General features: G+C 37.4%; 1 protein-coding gene across 2 annotated transcripts; it reads right to left on the reverse strand.

The window, feature by feature from the left end:
* Positions 1–2830: 2830 nt before the first annotated feature.
* Positions 2831–12973, reverse strand: LOC109855495 (probable multidrug resistance-associated protein lethal(2)03659). Of its 2 annotated transcripts, none has more exons than XM_020429805.1 (14): positions 12867–12973; positions 11059–11340; positions 10070–10500; positions 9719–9875; positions 8761–8963; positions 7968–8443; positions 7671–7885; positions 7338–7556; positions 7028–7208; positions 6723–6899; positions 6182–6638; positions 5717–6092; positions 4934–5630; positions 2831–4434 (listed from the first exon to the last, which is right to left on the reverse strand). In XM_020429805.1, exons 1-14 carry the CDS (start codon positions 12941–12943, stop codon positions 4291–4293), a joined length of 4092 nt encoding a protein of 1363 aa, XP_020285394.1. In that variant the 5' UTR covers positions 12944–12973; the 3' UTR covers positions 2831–4290. The 2 variants fall into 2 exon arrangements, with proteins under 2 accessions (XP_020285394.1, XP_020285395.1); XM_020429806.1 differs by having other exon boundaries at positions 11059–11237; positions 12867–12952.
* Positions 12974–18524: the final 5551 nt, after the last annotated feature.

Consider the following 18524-nt stretch of genomic DNA (forward strand, 5'->3'; position numbering starts at 1 on the left):
TTTTTTTTTTTTTTTTGCGCTAAAGCAAAGTTCGTCAATGTGTGTTTGCGGAACTGTGTTTCTCGTACCGAATGTGATTTTATTTTAGTAAATTAATTCTATATAAATATTGGCAATGTGTGGCGCGCAGAGAGAAAGAGAGAGTGCGAGGAGGTTTTTGAAGAGAGATGGATCTCTTTAAAAAAAATGAGCCGTTCTTTAGTTTGTTTAATTTTTTTTCTCGACGGTCTTGTCGCGGTTCACACGACGTTCTCCACTATCGATAAGGCCAATTAACGATTTATTTACTTACCCTTTGTATTTCGACAATAAAAAAAAAAAAACTCTAGAGTTCTAGACCGTAGTCGCGGCTCGCGCACGTTGTTCTTTTTTTTTTTTCTTTTTTTTTACTATATACGTAGATAGCTTACGAAGTCGCGACAGACACGGAAGTTGGGATTGTACCAACATGTACGTACGAGTGCGTTTATGATTTCAGACAAATATTTATCTATCGTGCGTTTGATTGACCGATCAGAGTCATCGATTGCTTGACGATGCGAGTAGCCGTTCGCGCACATCCACACACACACACACACACACACACACATACACGCATGTGTGCAAAGTGTTCTAACAGTTTATAGCGGAGTATGTATTGTCAGAATAATGTGCGTCAGGATAATTCTTTGTACATGCTATGTATTTAGCTCTTATCTCTAGAGGGTGACCAGATAGCTCCTAAGCGATTTTTAAGAAGTAAGTAATGTAATTTTTATTATACGCTAGTTTCTGTGTTCTCTTACCTTCCTGTTGTGTGTTTTGAACGAGCGCTTTCGTCGAAAATTAATTTTAGTTATCGTGAATTTCACGATTATATTGAAAGTCGATTGATTTTATTTATTGCTCCCGTCTCTAATTCTCTCGCTGGCGTTTTGCGTGTACATCTCCACAAAGCGAACAAATGTGTATTTTGGTAAAATAATAAATTTCCTGAACACACCTCCCAATTGCTACGTGTACTTACACAAATGTAGGATATTAAAAAGAAAGAAAAAGACAAAAAAACCACGATTCTTTCTGTACGCATTGAGTTTTATCCTTTGAGTTATCTTCGACTTGTTTTTATTATTTATTTCTCGTGTAGCTTATCGTAAATCTCCTTTGTAAGAGAAAAATACAGAGCTTGAAAAAGTCCACAAAGTCTATAAGCGTAATGTAAGTTCCGCGCGTCTCTTTGTAAAAAAAAAAAAAAAACAAACCGAATACATGATGTAAAGCGACATATTTTTTATCGAGGAGGATAAGCTCTGTTAACATGTAAAACTTCAAGTATCTCTGTAATAAGAGATTATTTATATATAACGTTATATATGTATATATATATACATATATATATATATATATGTATATATATATATATATATATATATATATAATGTACACCATGTATGTGTATGATTAACTGAATCCGTGTTTTTTTTTGTCCCTAGAATTTTCTAGATGTGTAATACGTTGGATGTGTAAAGTGAGATAGCGAGCGTCAACAAAGTTAACGCGACAGTGTAATTTAAAAGTGTGGAACAAACCCATAGAAAAGGAGGAAAGTAAAAAAAAACAAAAAAAAAACAAAATATATATATATACATACGAAGAAATTATATAAATAATTATTTGTATATTTATTTCGTTTTACATTGAATACAATAGTAGGCACTTGTATGTAAGGTATTGTTGTAATTCATTTTTCACCTAAAGAGTACAATATACCTACTTACATACATAATAAATATTAACGACGATTATATTGATATTGATTCGTATCAATACGGGCGTGTGTGTAAATGTACAAAAAAACAAAAGTCCTCGAAATACGCTGTGAGAAGCCTGCGAATACTCAATATCCTTTCTACTTTCCTGTTGTTGATCCGATGGAATTGTCTCTCGCTTGCAATTTACGTATAAATTTACTTCTATTTTTTTTTTNTTTTTTTTTTTTTTTTTTTTATATATCTGCGTCTCTTTTTATCTTATTCGCGTCTATTTTGCCGGCTTACAAATCTCGGCAGTAGAAAAATGACTTAAAAAAATGTAAAATCGTGGTACGTATCGGAGATTAATATTACCAAGGTTGCCTTTCTCAGATCGACTGCGATTGGTTTTTGTTTGTGTCACACATGTACGTGTGTGACATTTATAACAATATTATGTGTATAATATTTAAAAATAATATCGATATGTATAAATGCTAATAATCAACGAAACGTGTAATGTTTAAAAGATTTATGTGAAACTATACAAACTTAAAGAAAAATGTGCAGACATATATACATATATATATATATATAAATATAAAATTTAAAAAACTTAATTATATACCCGAATAAAACGAGAAAAGTAAAAAAATAAACGTAATATGAAACAAATGCGAAATTAACATAAAAAAAAGAGAATACAATCGTAAATTAATTTTCTCTTTGATTTTCGAAAAAAATGTGTAGACGTTGATTTGTCGTTTTTAATCCAGTCAATCAAAGGCGTCTTCTCTAACTCTTTCTCTCTCTATGTTTGCGCTCAACGCAAACTTTGCAAGTATAAAATATGATCTTCGAAAAAGGCATTAAGTACTTGAATTTCACTATCTCTTTTTTGATACTTCGCATTATTTACATAAAGAGTGATTTACCACGCACATACATTTACATACGTATGGAATATGCATGTTTGTATTTCTCGCAATGAAATAACAATTAGTAATAAAAAAAAAAAAAAGAGTCGTATCACCGCAGACATATTTGCGTGTACAAAATGTTTATCTTAAAGTACATATACATGTATATATTCATATATATAATTTTTTTTTTTTTTTTTTAACTTACGCAGAGGCACCTCTTCTTTTTGGTCTTCCTTGTACTTGTAGCACCAATCTAATGGAAGGAACATCATCGTATAGAACCCTTGCAAAATTGCAGATATATATATATATATATATACGGTCTTGACCCGGAGAAAGGCCAGACTTTTCTGGCAGCCAAGAAAAATGTGAGTATCACGAAAAACATAGTATCGCGAGAACCGCGCTATAATCTATAATTCATTATTTGCTCTTTCTGGGCAACCGTATGTCTTTCTGTTCATCGGAGTTTGTTGTGTGTGTGTGTGTATATATATATATATATATATATATATGTATACAACGAGTATAAAAAATTATGTGAATCTTTTTCTCGTATTATCTATAAACGTTTAAGTACAATTCTCAAGGATCAAGCATCTGATACAAAAGTTACGTAATAATACTGCGGTGTTTTGCGCCGATATCAAGAGCGAGCTTTTTTTTTTCTCCTTGCTCTTGTCAGAGATTACGCTTGGCTCATTTTTCTACGTGAGAAAAGCTCGCGCTGCATTGGCAACGACATTGGCGTGTTGTTGTGTGTAACATCGAAGTGGCAGCGTGGAGAAATAAACTTGCGCCAGCCAAAAAAGACCAGCTAGATGAGACAGTGCAACTTGCAGTAAAAACGATTATTAATTCATTAATCTCCCGTCGCGAAAGTTTCTTCGCCGGGGAGGAGCTCTTGGCGCCTTTTCTTCTTCGTGGCATTCCTCGAACGCGCGAAATTCTTCCTAACTAAAATGTTTAGCACCAAGTGAAAACTTTCGAAAGTTTTGAAATCCCGAAAATCCGAGATTACGATTTTCGCGCACATATATATATATATATATATTCCTTCGTCGGAGATTTATTTTATTTATTTCTCTATCTCTCTCGTCGTGTATATTTCTGAGAATCTTCTCTTATATAATCCTTAGACTCTTATCTCGTCCTTACACCATATTCTCCTACACTACATTCGTATGGAAATTCTATTTCTGCAATTTGTCAGAATCTCAATTCTTAAATTCCGATCGTTCTAAATATTTTGCATGTATCTTGTAAACGCAATTACAGCACCTAAATCTCGTCTCGCGTGTTTTCCGCTTTTTTATTTTCAAGTCTCTTCCAGACTTCTCGAATTCTTACTCGTATATTATCTACATTTTCATTTATCTATCGACAATTCTCGATATTGTTAAAACTCATTCGATCCCGATTTATAATATATAGATGCTGTATTCGGGATTTTCGAATTTATGTATTTACTCGTCTTTTTTTTTTCTTCGCTTAATTTCTTTCGATGATAATTTTCCCGGAGTTGCTCGAGGAGACGATCCGCGAAAACCGACGGGATTCTCGCGGAAACGGGGCCGTCCGTCGCGATGACCATCACCCTGACGCACAACGATTGAATAATTAACACCGCGGACGCATCAGAACGTCGTGGACGAGCGACTGTTATAGCTCTCACGAGCGACGTTGGTCAGCGCGTCCGCCATCGCCTTGCCAGTCTCCAGCACCATGCTCTTCAGATAGCCTGTTTCCTTCTGCAGCAACACGTGGGGATGATCGAATTCCTGCGGCAACGATAAAAATCCGTCTCTCGATGAGAAAGCTCGCGATTTTATCCATCCATTCTCGTTACGCGAGAACCGTATCTCTTTCCGGTGATGCATGTAGTTCGAGTGCACACGACGCGATCGGCTCGATAAAACATTTAAACACGAGACACACCGGGTGTGATAAAACCATGGTATAAACAATATTTATACGAAAAAACCCACTGACAGCCTTTTTATATATTGCGGAACGGAATATCCAAACAAACGATCAAGAATAGACGATAAAATATCATTTCGCGCGTAAAATGTGGATTGCAAGAAAAAAAAAAAATATATTCAAATGTATTCAAATACATGTAACTGTTTCTTTACATAATCCGCGGAAATGCGTAAACAGAGAAGTGTCATGATTATTCAACGTTTGCGTTCCTGTCCGTGAGCGTTCACGGATCCGTTATTCAGCGAATGATCTATTCTCTCTACGCAAAGTAAGCAAAAAAGAAAACAAACTTACCACCGCACTACCGGCGTCCATCACCAGGATGCGATCGCTGTCCATAACGGTGTTGAGTCGATGAGCAATCGTCAGAACCGTGCACTTCTCGAATTTACGTCTGATTGTCGTCTGAATCAACTCGTCTGTTCGCGGATCCACATTGGCGGTTGCTTCGTCCAGCACGAGTATCGGGTTGTTCCTGACGATGGCGCGCGCCAGACAGACCAGCTGTCGCTGACCGACGCTAAGATTGGAACCGCCCTCGTTGATGTGCGATTCCAGACCCATCTCCTTCATCTCGACCTCCTCGAGCGCTTGCCACAACAGGTGATCGGTGTAAGAGTCGAACGGATCGAGGTTACGTCTGAGAGTTCCGGAGAACAGGAATGGCTCTTGCGGGATGATGCTAATCTTAGATCGCAGATCGTGCAAACCGATCTCGTTGGTGTTGACGCCGTCGATCTCGATCGCGCCTTCCATCTCGGCCAGACGGAAGAGAGCCTGGATTAATGACGATTTACCGGCGCCGGTTCTACCGACGATGCCGATTTTTTCGCGCGGAAAGATGACGAAACTAAGATTCTTGAGTACCGGCGGCTCCGTTGGCGCGTAACGCAGAAACACGCTCTTGAACTCGATCTTACCCTCCTCCGGCCACTCGTTCTTGGGCTTCTTCTCGGGGGTACTTTCCAGGGGAGGCTCGCTCTCTACTTTGCTGGAAGAGAATTTAAAGCGTATTGGAGAATTGTCAGGGAAATCAGTTACAAACATATCTAGTGTTATAAAATTTATCTTCTCTACCTGTACTCGAGAATACGTTCCACTGAAGTCATTTGGTTCTCCAGCTCGGCGCTTTGTCGCATGCCCCACTGGAACATACCGGTTATACCCAATGTTTGAGTGATCGCCAGGCCAACGTATCCGCCGTCCATCGAGCCGCGTCCGTAGTTGTTCAGCACCAAGAAGCTCATTGTGACAAGCACGATGTATAATACGCAGAAAATATCCAACCAAAAACCGAAGGCGCGCGAAGACGCGATAAAGATAAACCAAGCGGACGAATGGAGATCCTGATGACGATCGAATTCCTTTGTTAAGATTTCTTCCGCCTCGAATGCACGGATCGTCGGTAATCCTTGCAGAGTCGCGCTCAGATGAGCGAAGACCGGCGAGCGAGCTGGAAAAAGTTAAAAAACCTCATTATTTTCATGGAATTTTTACAAAAAAAAATTAATTTTACAAAAAAACCAAGGCTGAGATACTTACTGATGCCCTCGAGACGTTTGACGCTGCGACTGGTGGCCAAGTAAAACACTCTTAGATAATAAAAAACGATGCCGATGATTACCGTGGGGATTAACAACCACACGTTGGCGATGGCGACCACGACGATGATGCCGAGCAACGACAAACCGATTTGAATGCAGTCGATAAGCGCGGTAGGCAGAATCTCGTCAACCGCGCCCATGTCCTTGGAGAAGCGATTGAGAACGCGACCGGACGTGTTGGTATTGAAGAAACGCATCGTAGCGCGACTGATGCTACGGAACATGCGATCGTGCAGCCGCATGGAGGCGCGCATGCAAGTCCCGAAGAAGGTGAACGAGCGAATCAGAGTCACGCCGATCGTCAACGCAGTCAGCCCGGTGAAGATGTAGATGCATTGGTCGCGAGTCAGGGGACTTCTCGAATCTACCACAATACCGTCGTCCGTTTGATTCACCTGGAAGATTATAATTGAAAAAGTTACTCAAAAAGAATAACGATCTACCGTTGCATTTCAAAGCAAAGCGTTCCAGACGCTTACATAATGTTCTTCTATTTCGACCCATCGCGCAATGAAGAAATCGCCACCGCTGGCCGCTAATTGCGTCAATATGCAAAGCATGGAAACCATAAATATCACACAACAATTGCCACCGGCACTGAAGTAACCTCCGTACACTTTGCCGGAAACATTGCCCTTCGACCGCATCTCAGCCAACTAAAATTAAACAATTAACATCAACAATTCGGCATTAGAAATTTATTTTTATTGATTAATAATATTGAACAAACAATAGAGAGATCAAAGATAAAAGATATAAACATATAGATTGTTTTCCACATTACCTCTTCGGGTTCTTCCTTCGAAGTGTCATTTGTCATGAAGGAACTCAGCGACGTGATACTGCCGGTGCGCGAATTGCTTCGACTAACAGGAACCGACGAAGGAGCTTTCTCTTCCGTTTCCTTTTTATTCTCCAACAATCGACCGAAGTCTACGCCCATGGAACCCAACTCTTCATAAGTGCTAACGAATCAGAAAACACTTGTTATTGGCGAGAAAAGTGCTATCAGTGCAACATATATTGAACGTTTTTTTTTTTTTTTATTTTATAAACGATATATTTAACGTGAAAATTATAATTGGAATTCGTACCCTTCGGCTTGGATGGCACCGTCTTTCAGAACGATAATTCTGCCGACGTTGCTCAAATACTGCAACTGATGAGTCACGAGAATCCGAGTCTTGCCGCGCAAATATCTGTCGATGCACTCGTCAAACATGTGTTTGCCCACATGAGCGTCCACGGCGCTTAAGGGATCGTCCAAGAGGTATATGTCGGCTTCGGCGTAAACGGCTCTCGCCAAGTTTATTCTAGCAATTATCAAGCGCCTTATCAATATTTATACAGAACCAACAGTCGCGCCGTCTACGTGCGACTATTATTTACGTGAAGTTAAAAAATACTCAAGAGGAGATTAAACTCACCTCGCACGTTGACCACCGGAAAGGCTGATACCTCGATCGCCCACAATGGTTTTATCTGCGTTAGGTAGCAAGCTGAAGTCCCTCTTCAATTGACATACCTTGACCACGCGATCGTAACGGCTCTGGTCCATTTTTCGACCGAACAGGATATTTTGCCTCACCGATCCTGCGAACAGCCACGGCTCTTGACTAGCATAAGCAATTTTGCCGTTAACCTGCGATATTTTTTACAGATACATTAAAACAAAAAGTACACAAACAAAAGAAGTACAAATTTATTTCTTAATCAAGACTGACCTGGGCGGAACCTTCCTGCAGACGCAGCTCCTTCAGAATAACGTTTAGCAAGCTGCTCTTACCCGCACCGACCTGACCAACGATGGCGATCAGTTCGCCCGGGCGTACCTTCATCGTGATGTTCTGCAGAGTGTCTTCTCGCTCGTGCTCCAGCCACTTGGTGGTGCCGTTCTCGATTGAAATGCAATAATCAATGCAATTCGTCTGCTGCGCAATCTTATCATCGCCCTTGCTCTCACCAGCAACTGATTCCTCCTTTGCGATTTTGTTCGCGTTCTCATTTGGATTCTCTTTGTTATTCTCCCACGAATTTTCCTTGTTCTCTTTCACTTTCTTTTCAGCATTCGATTTGCTGTATTTATCAGCGTTGCTGTTTTGTTTCACGGTCTCTGTTTCGGGAGGCGTCATTTCGTCGTACATCATGAATTTCTGCAGTCGTCTTATGGACACCATCGCCTCTGCCACTTGTGTTATTCCTGAATTACAGAACAAAACAAAAACCGTACAAAAGTCAAACAAAAACAATTCAGATATAATTACAAGTGGCGTAACAAGGAAGTAGTTAGTTTGCTAAGAAGTTTATATACTAGGAAGCGCGCAGTTTAAAGAAATATATTTTTAAGAGAAAAAAAATAACCAAGGGAGAAGGAAATAAAAGAAGACAAGCGGAGAAAGAGAGAAATAAAAGAGATAAAAGAAGTAAAGAAGTCGTGTCACGTGCTGCAAGCGTGTGCGCGCAATCTTGTTCGTGTGTATTATGTCACGCGCAGTGGTGCGTAAATAAAATACCAGCCTTGCGGGAAGAAAACCGTCATCGTTGTGCGGAGAACGTTGTAGAAGGCGGTTATCATGAACACCTTTTCGGCGGTGATCGTGAAGCCGGACAGCACGTAAACCAGAATTGTGATGAACAGCGACAGCCTCGTGGTGAAGATGATAAACGACATGGTGACCCCTCTGATGTAGGACGTTCCTCGGATAACGTTGACTTCCTTCCTGCGAACACACAAACGCCCGTTCGTAACAATCGCTCATCTCCTTCTCTACGTTTTCTTCTTCCGAATTCCATTTACTTTTTTTTTTTTTTTTTTTTTTGAATTCTAACGAAAACAAATTGCCACATCTGGCTCAATGAGGCGCGCAAAAGCATCAGGTGGCTTGGCAATGTGAAATATGCGTTTTCGTCTGTGCGTTTCTTGAATAAACATGCGTCACTCGCGAATCAATTTATTTGTTAGCCCCAAACGGCACAAATAAATGAATTACCGTTGGGGCGATCGGTGAACATATATAATTTATTCTTGATAAAAAAAAAAAAAAAAACTGCTTAAATTTAATGTATTACATTTTGGCATAATTGAATATAAATATATTATGTAAATTGAATATATAATTGTGAATATAAAGACGATAAGAAAAAAAAAGATATTTACGCTTTAAATAAGCTAATGTATTTAAAGTGCAAACAGAGAAAATATGTATGGTAAAAAAAAAAAAAAAAGCAGAGATCTCTCGATAATATACCGCATCATACTTTTTAACACTTAGAAACACAAGACAAAAACGTACAGAAATACGATAAGAACAAGGCCGTCAATTATCACTTTTAATATTGGCAGGTTTCAGTTAAGCATCAAAGCGCAGGACACACGTGCAGAGACTCGATGACTGTAGCGATGAAGTTAGCTTTTCGCACGCAAAAATAATACGTAACCACCACACAATTCGCGGCACGTAAATTGATTACTCACCTTCTTGCTTTTTCTATGAGGTTGCTAAACGGATTCTCCCAGGTGTACATCTTAATGGCTTGGATCCCGCTGATAATTTCGTTCGTCAATCTCACTCTCTCGTCGGTTCTAATGGCAGTTCTCAATCGCAATTCCGACGACTTTTTGCCCAACCATCCTGAGAAATTTTACGGATTATAATACAAGAGATAACGAATCAGAAATATATTTTTTTTTGGGGGGGGAAAGGGATACTTTATTCAATAATTAAAAGAGTCACGATTTGTTCAAATAAACCAACCACTTTCAAAAAATATTAAAACCGAAAAGAGTTTAATTTTCAGACGCACAATTCGGGATAATATTTCTTACCTTGCAGGGGAATGAACAAGAGCAGAGACGCGACTCCGACGATGACGGACAGTTCGTTTTCGAGCACCTCGTACATAAAGTAAGAAATGACGATTGTCTCGAGCGGTCCGAGCCAGAGATAATGCAGAAATATAATGCTGATATCGAAGCGATTGACGTCGTTAGACAGCAGATTTACCGCCTGGCCGATTGTCGTCTCGCCCAGAGCGGTTCTCGTCAACCGCAACGCCTTCCGATAGATAAGCGAGCAACAGGCGACACGAATCTTCATTCCCATGTGCAGGATCGCCATCATATACGGATGGATGACGAAGACGTTGATCGCGGAGCACAAGACTATGCAAGCGGCATACAAATACGCTTGCGTCTCGTCAACATCCGTCGAGCTGTAGTAGCGCAGCAGCTTGCCCAAAAATATCGGTTGTAACACTCTAAGTCAACGTCAAAAAACATTTTGAGGAAATTTGTAAAGTAAAAAATTCGGCGAATAAACATTTGTAAAAGAAAACAATTCGACAAGATTTAGAAATATCGACAAAAAAAATGAATGAAAACTTGAAATATATTTTTTATAAAAAGTGAAGTGAACTGCTCCAAGAAATATTCGAGAACTTCAGTTGCGACACCATGTAGTAAGCTATCGTTGTTTTACCATACTATTATACTTATTTGTGAGCTGTACATCAAACTCAACTTATAATCACTAAAAAACATTGATAAGGACCAAAACTAAGGTCGAAAACGTTTTGTTACAATTAATAAAGTAATTTACTTCACACACACTAATAACTGTGTTTGCTCCATACGGCCAATATTTTTTGAATTCTCGAATATTTTTTATAGACGCGACGAGTGCAAAAAAAAATGCCGGTCTCTCAAGTTTCTGTGTGTTTCTCGACCGATTTTAAAATTAGGAAGCAGGTAACAGTTTTGAAGGCTGTTTTCACAGAACGTTTCTCAAGCGCAAATTTGTTTTTTTTTTTTTATACCTGAACATGATTTCCGTGAAGGCCAGGACGATTCCGTACAACATGACTTTGACACCGAAGCACTTAACGAGGACTCTCATCAGGCTGGGTTTTCGTATCTCCTTCCGGGATCCTCTCCGCTCGCTCTCTTCCAGCCGGCGATTGTAAGCCTCGCATTCTTTCTGCCAGGCTTCCGCGATCTTAACACCAAGAATACCACTTGTATGCTCTTTAAGCGGTGTGTATAAATCAGTTACTTCAAGATCCCTGTGGTAACCCACCCAGAATGTGGGAAGGATCCAACTGCGAAGAACAAAAGCAGAGCACGCACGTTTTACTTTCGCACAAATTCGCGCGTTTCGTCCACTGTGTGTGTGTGTGTGTGTGTGTGTATGAACTAGGTAAATTTTTATCTTTCTTTAACCGAGTCTCTCTTTCCGTTCTCGGAGCGTGCAACGTTACAGAGAATCGCAGTATCGCGAAAAAAACTATGTCGCAATCCGAAGTCTCGGAATTCACATTGCACAGTCTTCGTTGCACTTTTCGCCGATAAGAATTCAAGAAATTCGAGTTAACTCGAATTAACAAAGTGACTCGAACTCGAGTTCCGTTTTGATGGTTTTTGTCACTTGAGGATAAAAAAAAAAAATCAAGGATGCGTAACCACATCAGCGGAAGTGTGAACACGCAAGTAGTAAAAAACAATTAAAAGAACGTTTCTTTCGATTAAAAAAAAAAAAAAAAAAAAAAAAAAATATATAGTACAAGGTGATTTTCGGTTATTTACGTCGGGGACTTATCAGCAAGTGAACCCGAAGTTAATCCGCATAACTGGCTTATCGCGTATATGAAAGATCTTATTTACTATAAATAAGATAATCCCGCGCACGAAAAACAGGAAACAAAACGGCATTGTATACACATATATATGTATATGTATATTCTTATCAACCTGTTTACCTGTTTATTGCAATTTTCACAATGACTACTGTAAAAAAAAAAAAAAAAAAAAAATCCAGACCTCCCGTGAAGGTGTAATTTACTCGAAGCGTGAGATAACGCTGTTATTCCTGGGATTATTATGATTCAGCCTTTTGTACAGATTGAGATTTGACCGCGGAAAAGACTTTAACCACGTGAAAACGGCGAGTCGAACAAAATGCAAAATGCAATCAAATCACGTTTACAGACAATTTGTATAATTTATTTACTTCTCAAATGACAAACTCGGACAAATGAAAAACCAGATTTCAGAAACGAGTGAATAAGCCCCAAACATTATCTTGACTTCTGGTAAAAAAAACTGAATATAAAAATATTCGATCAAACAATTAAGTAACATAATTGAAGACATAAGAAGAATTTGATGTTCATTTTTTTAATTTTTTGTTTTTGATGTTATTTTGTTAACTGGAAAATGGAGTATTTTAATTATTCAAAGCGAGAGAGAAAAATTATTAATAGATTCCGAGATATAAGTATTTTTTTTTTTTATAAAACATGTAACAGAGAAATACATATACGTTTTGAACTTTAAAATCGCGCTCTCTAAAATTACGAAAATGTGACTTCAAGTTCTTTTCTTGTGGTCTTCAATTGCATTTCAAAACTATATATATATATATATATATATAGTTACAAATTTCGACATGGTTTTTGTTTCACATTATCTGAGCGCGATACAAAGTCTTCAAAAATTAATTTGAACGATGTAGATAATATGTAGATAGATTTGGACAATATGTAGATAGAAAAATATGCAATCTATATGTACACAGATAGTTGTCTTCGTTTTTTTTTATTTTTATTTTTTTTTTTAATATACTTACGAAAACGTCAACGCGCTAAGAATATTAGCGTTCGCTCTTGGATTTTTCACTTTTTCCTTGTACACTTTTCCATCCATGATAACGGCACTGTCTCGCTCGAGCCTCTTCTGTAAAATGTAATGATTCTTATACGTACACGTACACATATACGCGCCACTTATGTAAACATATTTCTAGATACGTAGCGATTAGATAATTTCGATGAGCGTGTAAAAAAGAAAAAAAAATAAATACATAAGCTACCAAGGAATAATAAAATGTAAAGTGTGACTGTCTCTCTTATCGCGGAATAAGAACAATAACGAGTGTCGCTAAAAAAACTACTTGCACGAAAAAATACTTGATCGAGAAAAACAATCAAAGATACAAGTACTTTCTCTCTCGTGACGTAAATTCTGCGTAAACAATAGTGATTTCGGATTATGTTGCAATTGCTCTTCTTTAATCCTGTTTATCTTTGTCTTTTCGGGAGTTTCAAACATTTCACGAGCATTTCGTTCGTATCTTATCTTCATTCACGCGGTGATCAAATAACGAATGGTTACGGTTACTGCTGCGTTACGTTATCTGCGAAACGTGCGCGTTTCTACAAGTCCAATAATCGATGCTGAATAATGTTCGCGCGTAGACGCGCGCATTTCGCATTATTACGCACTGTTACATTACAAAAGCAAACGACAGCTCGATAACGATCACGCGATCACTTTCTTTCGACGCTTCTGTCATCACTTTAATTAACCTTTTTTTTTTTTTTTTTTTTTATCTCAACTTCTCTTCAATTTCTTCTGTATCGATAGTCCTTCGAAGTACGTCTCCGCGAAAGATTTTTCAGTGATCAATGCTCTCTTTCGCTCTTTTATCGTGTTAGTATCTTGTAGCTTTCAACCGCAAAAAAGAAACTTTCAGTCGAACTCTGATTTTTCCATTTTATTTTGATCCGTTTATTCATTCGTATACACAAAGTGTCTTTTATTTTTAATTTGTCTCAGATAGATATCTCAACAAATATAAGAGAACGATATGGAAAAAAAAAAAAAACGTTTGAGATAAAAATCTGACATGCAAAGCTTAACATGCCAAATTTGAAGCTTATCTCGGGAATGACTTGTGCAAAAGACACAAGTAGGTAATGTTTTGACAACGTTTCAGCTACATTAATTATGCAACAAAAAACTACAGGTTCTCGTTAAAGAATTTAAAAGTCAGTATTACATGTTTCTCTTTGGTATCTTATAACTTTTAGTCTGACATTTTTTTTTTTTTTTCATATTTTTCGAGATATTTGTCTGAGCCAATTGAAACGGGACACCGTGTATATAATATATAAGTCTATACGTTTATATTTATATTCATCTCTTTTTTTATACAGTGATTAAATCTAATTATCTGATCAGTGACTTACATTTAATTAATTTTGGATTCATTTCTGATCACGTATACTGTTAAGTAAAAAGAGCACGTGTTATCAATTGAAATTGTCGTCGAAAATGACGAACAGATGTGTGTGTTTAGCGCGCTAAATGTATGTGCATTGCAACAATTCCCCTCTTTGCTCGATAAGAAAACAGATGTTAAAATATCAATCGTTCGTTGTTGCACATGAAATCTATAGACGTGAATTAAAGTAAAAATTTTGGTAAATATTGACAATAACGGATCATCTTCCGATCAAGTTGAGCTTCACATATATGTTGTCAAGGACATTGTCCTGAGTAACATGCAAAAACTTTTAGCCGTCGCTCGTTGTTTATAAAAAAGTTATAGACAAAAAGAGTTTAATAAATAAATTTTTTTTTCAACATTATATATATTTTCTTCATGTTGTAAGTGTGTAGGCAGGGAGGAGCTACGCCCCTCCCCCTGCTCCACCCTCGAGAAAAAATAAAAAATTATTTTTTGTTATTAAGTTCTCTAACACATTTGTATAAGTCAGCTCAGGGGGGCGCAGCCCCCCCCCCTGCCTACACGCTTACAACGTGAAGAAAATGTCCGTGTCGAAAAAAAATTTATTTGTGAAACTTTTTTTATAAACAATGAGCGACGGCTAAAACCTTTTGCATGTCACTCAGGACAATGTCCTTGACAACATATGTGAAGCTCAAGTAGATCGGAGGTTGACCTGGTATTATCAATATTAATAACTTTTTAATAAACAACGAGCGACGGCTAAAATTTTTTGCATGTTACTCAGGACAATGTCCTTGATAACATATATGAAGCTCAAGTTGATCGGAAGGTGATCCGTTATTGTCAATATTTACCAAAATTTTATTACAAAGCAACCACATGCAAATGTTTCAAATCATTTTTTTTTTTTTTTCAATATATTTCATAATTATTGAACGTAAAAACATATACATTAAACGCGTAACGTACATAAATAATACATGATCGGTAGTGTAATCAATTCAATGAATTATTCACCTAGGTATAGGCGATACTCATCAAACATTGTGTTTAAATGTACACACCAAAGCTAAACCGTGTTAAAACACTTTCTGCGATATGTGCAATTATTGAACTAAAATCAACTGTCACATTGTTACCGCAATTTCGATTAACATCTACAAATCAATCTCAACTATTTTTCGTAACGTTTTATTGTATTCGTAAAGAGTTTCAAAGTCGTTTTTCTTAAAACAAAAATCATCAAGAGATCTCTCGTGTAAAAATATTACATACTACATTTTCGATTTATTTTGTTACATCGAGAATTGTCTGTTTGTTTGTGTGTACAATTTTCCGACAATTCTGTGAGAAGCTTATTTATATTCAAGTGATAAGATTTACCAAACTTTATTGCTCATGTAGTGCAGATTGTACACATGCGCGGATTGTGAAAAATTTAATCTGTTATCTCCTTTGGATGCTGAAAAGCATCCGGAGGAGATAAGTTTAAAAGACCGTAAGACGAATTTAATCCGCCCTCGGTGAACAACGAGTTACTTAATATTAAATAATTAACAGAAGGGAGATAATATAACTTCATTTCGAAAGATTCATTAGTGAAAGCTTCAATAAATAACACGACAATCAATAATTGTATGATTAATATAACTGTAGTAAGTATATTAATTGTATTCATTAATATCATTAATCTTTTATCGCTCATTTCGAGCGATAAGCGCACGCAAAAAAATACACGTACTATCAAACGCTAATAAGCGATACAATGTCAATCCACATCGCTATTTTGAGTAAATTACGCCTTAAGATTGAAAAAAAAAAAAAAGATGTTTGTATATAATTTTTTTAAGATGTTTGTGTATTTTTGATTATATAGAAACATTTAAGTTTTTAAGAACACACTATTGAAAAACATTCTTTGACAGCTAAAGAAACTACTACATAAATATCTCAGTATTTCAGTTTTTGTGGGTTGACACTGTATTGCTTATTAGCGCTCAATTATAAAGTATCTGATACTAGTTTATTTTATTTGATTTACATAAAAAGTATTCGATTACATTGTACGGACACAATTTTGTGTCGCACGTCCGACATTTTTATGTCTTAATATATTCTGAACACGCATTAAAATTTGAGAGTTTTACTATTTTGACTGTTTCATCGCTACCATCTGTGCATTAATTGGTGTGATTATTAGCGCATCTCGAGATACGTTATCAGAATATTGTCGGGTGACAATTAATTGTGGATATTGTAAGACACGTCAACTTAGACGATTCACGGGGGAATTAATCAAACAATTACAGATAAAAAAAAGAGATAAGAAAACAAGTTAATAGAGCTTCTTTTTTTATTCTCTTCTTGTGCGCAAGAACAAACGAGTGATACTTTCGATTTTAATATATTTTGCAGTCAATCGAAAAGAAAAAAACTTCTTTCCTTACGAATAGAATTTATTTCCCGCTTATTTTTAATTATTGTTATAAATATTAAATAAATATTATCTTCTTAACAATAATGCGGCACTAAAGAGATTCTCTTATCTCGAAAGGAGAGAATATCGACCTCTCCGAAGAATATTCCTAATAAAAACGTCAATTGTCAGTCTGAAGTTCGGCGGCAAAGAAAGAATTATTAACGAATGATTGACAACAATCATCTTAATTGACAAGATTGTGGCTGCGTTCCGATATTCACTGTCAGTACCGGAAAAATCTATATCACATGTGACGTAAATTGTAGATTTTTCGCTACTGGCAGTGAATATCGAAACGTATAGCCATCTTCTTTAATATCTCTTTTATTACTTAATTTACTGTGCGCGAAAGTTCACGCGAAAAGTGATGTGACAAAATCGGTTGGACGTTGCGAAATATCATTTCCTTAATTTGTCTCTCGTTGTGCGAAGCTCTCGCGATACATTAGTCGATTAAAATTATCCATTGTCATGTCGCAACAACGACCGATAAGGACTATAATTTAAGTGGATCATCGTGTTGTACTAACGCAACGCATCTCTTCTCCATTGCGTTGATAAAGATAGTGTTATTGATCTATTCGGCACGCCTCTCGCCGCTTTTCACTTAATGAAAACCATCATCAATTATATAAATTGATCTGGGAAAAGAAGAGCGCGCGAGCGCAAATGAATATATTTTCAAAACAGATCGTAATAATCTAATTTTCCCGTATGGGATCAAAGCAATACAACTTGCTTACGCATTCCAAGTGATTTCGGTAAAACTGAACACCTTATTGTGAAAAATTTTGCTTTTCCGCGCGCAGTTTTTTCAAAGACGAGAGAAGCTTTAACATTCACGTCAACTCGGTTTTTTTCGTCTTTCGCGTTGCTCTTATTTTCGTGTTATCTCTTATGTTATCTGGATTTCCATAACGCGGTGTAATGTCTGCATCGTTAAAATAAGACGGAGACTTACACACACACACACACCACATACCACACACACACACACGCTTCCGTTCGTACTTTAACGCGCCACCGAGACCTCGATATCTCCGTAAGGCATTTAAATCGCAGAGAATTCACAGAAGGCAGCAGCAATTCCAAGAGCCTTCCAATCCTCGCACAGCTCCGCGCGCGCGCGCGCGCGCACATACACACACGCACACAATGCGTGTATTTCGCATTGTCAGTGTCACATAAAAAAAAGCAAAGTGTGTGTGTGTGTACATCCGTCACTAATACACAAGCGTATTACATCATGACTTGCGGCGCCGCTAATTCAAGTTATACTTGCCGCCGAAGTGTATGGGAATCCGAGACTCGTGCTGACACGAGAGACGTATGTACATGTGCGATTGCACACGTAGGCATTGATAAGAGAACACACAATAAAGCTTACATAATAGACAATGAGAAACATTACTGATGATTACAAGCCATGGGTCAGATCGCGGGACGATCAAACGTCTTCTGATGGTTTTTTTTTGTTTCAAGATTACGTTTTCTCTCTTTTCTTTAAGCGCCGTCCTCGAGAATATTTTTTTTTTCAACTCGTCCTACTTCGATTAAGTATATTTGTAGTCCGTGATCACAAGCTTAACGATGACGACTCATTCAATTCGGTAAATTAATTGTGTTTATATAAGGCGTACGGGGACCTTCCGATACTGCGAATAAGCGAACTTACGCGATACTTTAAGCATCGCGTATATGTATGTTAGCGCGTATATATTACGGTATATATTCGAATATATATTTGTGTTATTTAATGTATAGAACACAAT

This window comes from Pseudomyrmex gracilis, unplaced genomic scaffold, assembly GCF_002006095.1.
Source record: "Pseudomyrmex gracilis isolate BER0280 unplaced genomic scaffold, ASM200609v1 scaffold_91, whole genome shotgun sequence".
Lineage (NCBI taxonomy): Eukaryota > Metazoa > Arthropoda > Insecta > Hymenoptera > Formicidae > Pseudomyrmex > Pseudomyrmex gracilis.

Bases quoted from the DNA above. Each gene is read 5' to 3' on its own strand.
- LOC109855495 (XM_020429805.1), bottom strand. From the start codon at position 12,943: ATGGATGGAAAAGTGTACAAGGAAAAAGTGAAAAATCCAAGAGCGAAC. The intron at 8,444-8,760 runs GCTGGTATTTTA...TCTGTAATTCAG, and splicing joins GACGGTTTTCTTCCCGCAAG to GAATAACACAAGTGGCAGAG. The intron at 6,900-7,027 runs GTAATGTGGAAA...GTTTAATTTTAG, and splicing joins CGAAGGAAGAACCCGAAGAG to TTGGCTGAGATGCGGTCGAA.